This window comes from Orbicella franksi, chromosome 14 (genome assembly GCF_964199315.1).
Source record: "Orbicella franksi chromosome 14, jaOrbFran1.1, whole genome shotgun sequence".
NCBI lineage: Eukaryota > Metazoa > Cnidaria > Anthozoa > Scleractinia > Merulinidae > Orbicella > Orbicella franksi.
Genome location: NC_138158.1, coordinates 13,508,248 through 13,516,720, shown reverse-complemented (window position 1 = coordinate 13,516,720; position 8,473 = coordinate 13,508,248). Strand labels below are relative to the sequence as shown.

The following is an 8,473-nucleotide window of genomic DNA, read 5'->3' as shown; positions in this document are numbered from 1 at the left end:
TGGCATAATCCTCGCGTGCTAATTGAAAAGACTAACATGTAACGCAACAAGAAGCAACTATCAAACACTATTTTGGCGACTTATCATTACACAGATAACAGACAGTTACTGTTGGCATATTGAGTAAAGAAAGCAGTCATTCGCACTCGATACTCAATTTCCCCGCGAATTTCGGCAGAATTACTTTTCTCACTGTAGAAAACAAATAAACAGATCACATTCTTACGCTTCTCAATTATAGTGGTGGACACCTTCCAAACGCACGAACTGACTGGATGGCCGGCACATTCTATTCACCACCAAATATTCTGTGGGTTAAATTGATGAGGTGACGTGACATTGCTGCAGAGCCATTAATAGACAGTACAATTATCTACATTCTCTAAGCTCATTTAGATAACTATCGACTTACAAAATGCAGTTTTCACCCAACTTAGAATACTTTACTATTCAATTGCTGTTATTTTTATCATTTCTATAGCGTATACTGAAGTTAGCAGATCATATGCCATCATGTGGTTTAAAAAGGGGAATTAAATCATGAAGAAAAAGATATACAAGAATATTACCAAGAGTAAAAATATCAACTTTAAGAAAAGTGAATTTATCAATGCCATTCTTATTTCAGCCAATCACGCTGTCTGACTACTAGACGGATATTTTACATTCTTTAAACGCTAGACGCGACGCTAAGAAGGACTTAATTCCAAGGCCTTCTCTTAATCGATCACGGAGCGAGCGGCTGAAAGTCTAAGAGTTATTTGAAGCTAATGTAAGTATGTGAATGAGCACTGTTGTATGTGATTATCTGAGGCTTTATGAATTGACGACATACTCCGTAGAAGCCCTGTCACGGCTGTCGTGATATACGAAGCATGGACATAACCTCAGCTTACACATGTTATATTTCACTCTTCTCTGCCGGAGTAAAGCAGCGTTAAAGCGCTATCAGGTTCTGGATAATTTTTTATCCCGAACCAATGCGCCGTCTGCTCTACGATTTTCCTTTGAGTAAGGGGGATATAATGTCGTCGCTTTTGGGACCTGGTGAGATTGATCGGACTTCTGTTTAAAGATTTGGCTAGACGCACGATACACTTGAACTAGTTAGAAAAGAAAGCTGACGCAAAGTCAAAATACCTCATCCAGAAATGCATTCTGAAGAAATTGGTTTGAGAAATGACCAGAATTTTATTACTTAAGGAATGCGTCGGATTAGACAACGTGTTAGTGTTTTTCGCCTTGGTTGCCATGGACGCCATAAGAACTGTTCTGTTGCTTCTGAAGGTCACACAAGCTTAATTCTATCGTGTCACGCGTAAATGTATATATCACACAAAGTTTCTATCGACGTGTCAATGCTGTCAGATTATCCTCTCCTCCGAAGCAGCCGCTAACTCGTGTTTGGAGGATAAAGGGTGGGGAGATTGGGGAAAAGGGAATACTTTTAGCGTGGCCTCTGCGGAGGACAGAGAGATCGACGTAAAGCAAGGTGACAGTGTGTCCGTTGATAATCTTGCTTGTATAGAGTCAGACTCAGTAGATTCTATTCTAAATTTGTAAGTACGCAGCAACAGCAAAAGATGACACTGCTTTTTTTCTAATAATAATTTAAATTTCTCAAGTTTAAGATGTTGCGGAGGATTGTTTACGTAAGTATGGTCATCGCTGTCTTTTGCGGTCTGACTGAAGGTGAGTTTCAAAAACTATTTTTCAAGTTTAACATGACACAACACGACCAGGACTAATGCTAGTGAGTTACTATCCTTTTGAAAAATAAACGTCGGCTCGTGGTAAGGCCATGCTATGTCTGGGATGCCGAACTGTTGTTTCTGGCTACTTTGAATGCCTTCCCTATAGACCCGGCCTATAGCATCTCCATTCAGGTCACGTAAGGTCACGATTACTGGAGATTGGCCAAGATATTTTTTGGGTGCATATGTTCACACACGCAAACAAATCTTGGCCAATATAGGATACCCAATCACAGCGCGGGATTTGACTCATACTTTCCGTTTGCAGAACTAAGGTTTGATTCCTTTCTGCCAATTTCTACGCTTTCTTTCCCGTATGTTGATATGAGAGTCAGTGTGATTGTCTTTCTCTCTTCGTGTTTTTCTGTAGCTCGTCGTTGTTCCGAGATGCTCAGAGATCAACCATGTGCGGGTAAGTGGTTAAAAAACTAAAGTCAGGGCTCTTCCGCAATTTAACTTCGGATATGGCAAAACACGTGTTACAAGACAAAGACACCCATTAGTCTTGCACTCATTTCCCTTGCTCCTAGATTGCCAAACATGGCCGCGACTGAAATTCCCGATAAAAAATTTTCCATAATTTGGATACACCTCGTGAGGTTGTCCTTCCATTTTATATTATTGCAAACAAGTAAACAAGGTTACAAAATTTGTCTTATTGCTCCAAGTTTCTTTCTGCCCTCTCTTCTCCTTCCTCCCGTAGAGTTTTCATGATCTACGTTACACGCTGCTTCCTGCCCTGCTCGCAAAATGCATGCAATGCTGACCGTCCAACCCTCCTTAACGCCTTGAGGGACTCCTCAGTAGTCTGGTTTAAGAGTCCTCAACTAATATTAAGCGTATCACTGTTTCAGTTGAGGGATTAACTCCACTGAAATTGCGTTGCGACCATTTAACTGGAAAGTTCTTCCAAATAAAAAGTCTCTTTGTTCAATATCGTTTCGGAGTCTGGACCGAAGTGATCGAGGCCCAGTCTTTGGCCAACACGGAGTGCCGGAACAGCCGGAACCTGGACCACAATCTTGAGTACTACTGTACAGTAACCGAAAAGAGCTTGTGTCCTTATGCAGATCGCATGAGAAATGTCAAGATCCAATATTTCTGCTGGGAGTTAGGTGAGTAAAATAACTCTTTCTTTGTTATTTCTATCTTATTGTTATCTCTCAAATACTATGATACTATGCCCTGTATGACAGATAATTTGACGGGCTGTTATCTACAGTACGGCCCTCTTCTCACTGGGATCGATTTCTGCCGCTCTCTCGACTCGAGTCTGGGAGTTCGGGAGAGGTCTGCGGGCTCCGTTCACGAACAGCGGCTGGCAATCGACTAAGTTCGCACGTCATGCTCACAGTCACGCTCGAACGCTTAATTGTTTTGCGTTCTTCCCCACGGATTTTCGAGGAAAATAGATACTGCTCGCAGTCTAACTTAACTACTTTTTCTAACCGTACTATAAGATACGGATCCTGCTTTTTACCTGTCGACCTGGGAAGTTTCAACCTTGAATCCTCCGTATCTTGCAGTGCTGTACTGAAACTATGGCCGGATATGCCTTTACAACTGGTAAAGCACTAATCTGGGGCTCATTGATTGTGACCCAGTAGTAGATTTTCTATAGGGCACTTATCAGGGTTGGCCGGCTGTTTTTCTTTACACTTAAGATGGTTAAGATGATATTTTATCGCAGGTTCCCCCCGGCATTTCCTCAGATTTATTGCAACAGTTTGCCGATATAGTATTTTACAATCAATTTATAATCTTGCAGAGAGAGAGAGAACAACTCTCTTATCCAAGAACACAATACAAAGTCTCATGGCCAACACTCGAATTTCTCTATATGTACAGGGTTCGTTATGAGCGCCACCAGTAGGCCGCCGTGCAACACGTTTGTTTGCATTCTGGCACAGAAACTCAATAGGCTCATAGTGCTTATGGTTATACCGCTCGTAATCACAAGCCTTTATTTTAATTGTTTACTTTTGTTTTGTCAGATCCTGATCTACTCAATGGCTTTGTTTCTGAAGAGGGCGGCTGGGTCGAATAAACGTTTACTTAGTTCAAGTTGTTTTGCACAGTGATAAGACTGAATGATTTGCCATTTTCAATGTCTTGTTTGATAGCCAATATATAAAGCATGTACTCTTACTGCAGTTAACTATCTATAAAGCAATGTGCACGTGAGTAGGAATCATGGGAAACTCATATGGATGACTGTGTCTCGAGTCTCTAAATCTAAATTCCAGAAAATCGTGATTTTATGTACGTGGGAGGAACCCAAACATTTTGAACGTAGGCAGTTATGTTAAGTTCTTTAAATAACTCCGTTCTTTTAACCAATTTATGCAATTTATCGTACATGTCTAATTTCGTCGAATGAATAAAGCATTTAAAAACTTAGTTTGGATCTTAAACTAAGATATGTGTAATCATTGGTAAACAATAAACTGTGAATGGTCAAGGGTCAAAAAAGAAAACTGAAAACATGTCAGAAGAAACCACCGTATTCAAGGACCTCCACATGATCACGTGCTCTATTGTTTAATCACATTGATGACTACACTACAAATGTTTATTTGCAACTGTACAACTAACCGCAGATATTTTTATAATAGCAGATTCAGTTGAGGATAGTTCTGACCCGAAAGGTAAACTGGACAGGAATTAGATCCTTTTTCAATCGACTTTGTTATATTGTCACCGTGCAGAATTACTTGTCTTTTTTTAGGGGAATCACACATCAACGTCGTCTTCCGATCACTACTCTTTATTCTGAGATCGTTATTCTGTCATTGATAACAACCAGCTAACTTACATCAAAACTTCCCATTAAGAACGCTCGCAACGCGTACACTTTCTGCCCTGTGATTGGTCAATTAGCACATTCTTTTGGAATTCGCCCAGTACTTAGAACTAGCGGTGTCTTGATACTCGACATCATGCCCTAACTCAAACTCACTCCAGGGTCCTTCTTCTCGACGGTAGAAAAGTAGCGAGGACGCTGGGATACAGGATTCTCCAGAATTCAGCGTAATAATCAAGTTACACCTCAAATCGGAACCATGACGCCCGCTCAGTATCGTCAAAAGCATTGTAAGTATTTGTGTCAATCGTTCCAGTAGCTGGACAGCATGCTTCAAAACCATGTGCACGACGAACGTGACCATATTTTATTCAAGCCACGCAAAAGGAACAAACAGCTTTGTTATATTTATAAAGCGGACTAAGCAAATAAATCGGCTTTATTAAGCAACTATAAAGTAAACCTTAATTAAGATGTGCCATTGTTAGTTTGTAACAGGAAATGAAGTTTCCGCCGATCTTTCAGTTATACGATTAACGTGCTTACCCGGTAAGAAAGTTTTCTCTATAAGCCCGTTAAATCATCTCGCACTTAAAATATTTCTTTAGCTTAAAGTGCTCCAAGTACAGCTAAAAGTACAACTTAACATCCTTCGCAAATTTAATTCATTGATATTAAAAACTTTTAAGATGTGAAAGTAATTAGAAAAGGTTACAAAAAGTGTTTACGACGAAAAGTTAATTACTTCGATTCGACCAAGATTTAAAGGTGGTTTAGTAGCAAAGTAAAGAATCTGTTACTGTACCCAGTTTTTGAATTGAAACATTGTTAGGTAAAATAAAACATGTGTTGCTGTTGTTGTTGTAACTTTCCACGGCACTCAAAGTTTTACAAACGTTCCTTGTTCTGATTGAGCGAGAGTACATCACGTGACAACCTGGGAGAAAAGGGACAACGTAACTATAGAATTCCTGCCTCGCACCAAGACAACTCTCTTATTTTGTGAAAAAAAGAAAAGGACGCTTCTGCTCCTAGTCGTTCCCTCTCTTGATCCCTTGCGCATCGCGCTCGGGTCAAAGGTGAATCACTTCTGTTTGGGAAGGTAGCTTTTTGCCTTCGGCAAAAAGTTTGAACTCTGGCGTGGCACCTGATCAGCTCGTAAACATAAACCTCGTCAAATTTATGCTAATTTAGCACACATGGCGAACACAAAAATTGCTTAGGAACTAAAAGATAGCCATGATTTTAGAAATCAGTGCCTATCAGTGTCAGAATAGTCCTCAAGTTGAAAATGGAAAGTATTGTTTAGTTCTATTTAAAATTCAGTTATCTACAAATGACAGCTAATGGTAGGTAAAGTCTGCATACGAGCCAAGTGGTCCATCAAGTCGGAGCTTATCTCGGTTTCTGTAGCATGAAGTGACTAGGAGTATTTCTACTCCCCCCTGGATGGGATGCTAGTCCATCGCAGGGTTACCCCCAGCATTAACTTCGACGGTACCCATTTATAGACCTGGGTGGAGAGAAGCACCGCGAGAGTAAAGTGTTTTGCCCAAGAACACAACACAATGTCCCTGGCAGGGCTCGAACCCGGAGCGCTCGATCCGGAGACGAGCGCTCTAACCATGAGGCCACTGTGCCTCCCACTAAATGTAAACAGACAGCATATCCCCTAGAAGCGTCTGAATTCTCTTTATATGTTTGGAACAATGCTGGGGTGTTTTAGCCGACCAATCAGAACCACGGCATTTTTGCCTTAATATGGAATCAGCGGAATGAGGTAAGTTTGTTTACATAATGGCGGCCTTTTGCAGAGAGGCCGTTTTCAAAACCACTTTAAAAACAAGAAAACATTAAGATATAAAGGGAACAAGCCGAACCGCAAAATTATACCCTTATCGTGATAACACAAAGTAGAAATCACACCATCACTCCCCCCCCCCCCGCGCAATGCCGCGATAATCTTACAAATCAAGGAAAAGCCCCAGCTTCAAACTTTTCGTAAAGCTTTTAAATCGAACTTAAGTTTCAAGTTTCAAAATAATCCACAATACTGATCCTTGTTAACCCGAAAACGCCCAAAAGAACATCCATGTCAAGCGCGTCTGCTAAACAAACGTTTTCAACATAGTATGATTTCCATTGACTAGTTTTGATGCAAAAAATGCTTACCTGCAGTTGAGACTTGGCAAATAACTGGCCCAGAAATTACACTAGCAGCTCCCAGAAAAGGTTCGTTTGATTGTCACGATGAGTGCAGAAATCGATCGAGAAACGACAACCTACTGTCAACTCACAACGAAAAATGTGTCCGCCATTGCTTCTGCTAAGACGGCACATGATTGGTCGAATACTGTCGCCTGAACCGTGTCCTAAGCCGCCTGTGCGTACGCTAAGCATGAACCAATTCTTCACGACCCCTCACAACGAACATGCTGAGCCATGTTACTTCAGCTTATCAGCTTTCGTCACCTTTAAATGGGGAAACAAACTCTATGTTGTCTTGAAGCCAGTCATCAAGTGCTTGTTATTGTTTACGGGAGACTAAACTGGACTAAACTGGTTGCTCGCAGGCCGCGCACACACACGCAAGGTGGTAAGTCCCCACGACAGCACGCGTGGACAAGTCTAAACGACACTAAAATGGCCTCGTTTCAGCAAAATAAGGTGAGGTATTGTTTTTTATTGAGAACTTGACAGTATTTTTACCTCTTAAGAGCGATCGTACTGACTATTCCTATACAAACTCTTATATTTTCGTCATGACCGCTTTTACCCAATCATCATCATCTTAGACCATCTCACAGCCGAAGCTTGGGCGGCCTGTGGTGTTGGAGGCGTTCTTATGTTTCTAAAAATAGACCCATTTCAATATATTAAAATTCAGCTTAAAACAATAGACCTCAGCATGAGGCTCTGGGGAATAAACCCTGCAAACTCTGTAGTTATTCCCCAGAGCCTCGTACTGAGGTTTATTGTTTTAGGCTGAATTTTAATACATCGAAATTGGTCTATTTGATCGAGCTTTTGTCTCTCGAGTTCGATCATACGTCCTTTGTTCGTTCTGGCACCACAACATTCAAATGTAGCCGTTTATGCGCAAGTCTGATGACTGTTTTGCAAGCTGCATACGGTATGCCATTGTTTTGGTTTCTCGCGAGTTGGATCCACTAAGGATGACGGGAATAAAGGATGAGCAGGCCCTGAAATATAACAGACTTTCTAAATCCGGTTGGCAAGTCAAAAAAGAGCCGAAAAGACCAGGTATTCTCGCAGGCTATTCGCCCTAGAGAGTGAGTTTTGACCCATGACACGTGACACGTAAAACATATTTGCGATCGAAGGTATAATAATGGTGGATATTTACCACATCCTTGCAGCAAAATTTAAATTAACCAACGAGACAGCACTCTCATTAACAGAGTCCATCCGTTAACAGAATCAAAAATCCTGGTTCAGGCTCAATTGTGCGCATGCGTTTCAGTCAAATAACGGTTTGTGAACATGGGACAGCACCTACGATCAGGCAGTCCGGAAGGAAAAAATATCGACTCACCAGCGCGCCAGATATCCAGAGTTTCGCTTTTCTCGGCAGTGTTCAACACAAGCCGTGAGTAATTTCAAAGTGACCTGCATGTACTGTTCTATACAAAACTACGAAGCAAATATTCATAAATCGTCTGCATTATAATTATCAAAACAGAACATCATGTGTTTAATGAACCCTCCGAATTCACTGAGTCGTTTACAGACACATTCCTTCACTTCTTTGACAATGACATGATGTAGTCGCAGTTCGGCATGTGATAGAAAACTGACGCAGGAATATTTTCCCTGTGAAATTTCTTTCTCGTGGTCATTTATGCAGCAGTCAGTATGTAGTTTAGGTTTTTTTTTCAAAAAGGCCAAGTGAAAG

The 8,473-nt window shown here is 41.1% G+C and overlaps 2 protein-coding genes across 3 annotated transcripts in view; both read left to right on the top strand.

Annotated features, from left to right (window-relative positions):
* Positions 1-1,115, top strand: part of LOC145467683 (RNA 3'-terminal phosphate cyclase-like) — a 13,379-nt gene extending 12,264 nt beyond the window's left edge. Inside the window, exon 11 of the mRNA XM_081451285.1 lies at positions 1-1,115. This exon is cut by the window's left edge and continues 1,898 nt beyond it. The gene's annotated coding sequence lies outside the window, so the exon portion shown is untranslated.
* LOC145467744 (uncharacterized) lies at positions 690-6,496 on the top strand. Of its 2 annotated transcripts, XM_081451346.1 has the most exons (5): positions 690-772; positions 1,626-1,692; positions 2,125-2,166; positions 2,609-2,869; positions 3,749-6,496. In XM_081451346.1, the coding sequence occupies exons 2-5, from the start codon at positions 1,632-1,634 to the stop codon at positions 3,799-3,801; spliced, it is 417 nt and encodes a 138-aa protein (XP_081307472.1). In that variant the 5' UTR covers positions 690-772; positions 1,626-1,631; the 3' UTR covers positions 3,802-6,496. The 2 variants fall into 2 exon arrangements, with proteins under 2 accessions (XP_081307472.1, XP_081307471.1); XM_081451345.1 differs by lacking the exon at positions 690-772 and having other exon boundaries at positions 1,251-1,692.
* The last annotated feature ends 1,977 nt before the right edge of the window (positions 6,497-8,473 follow it).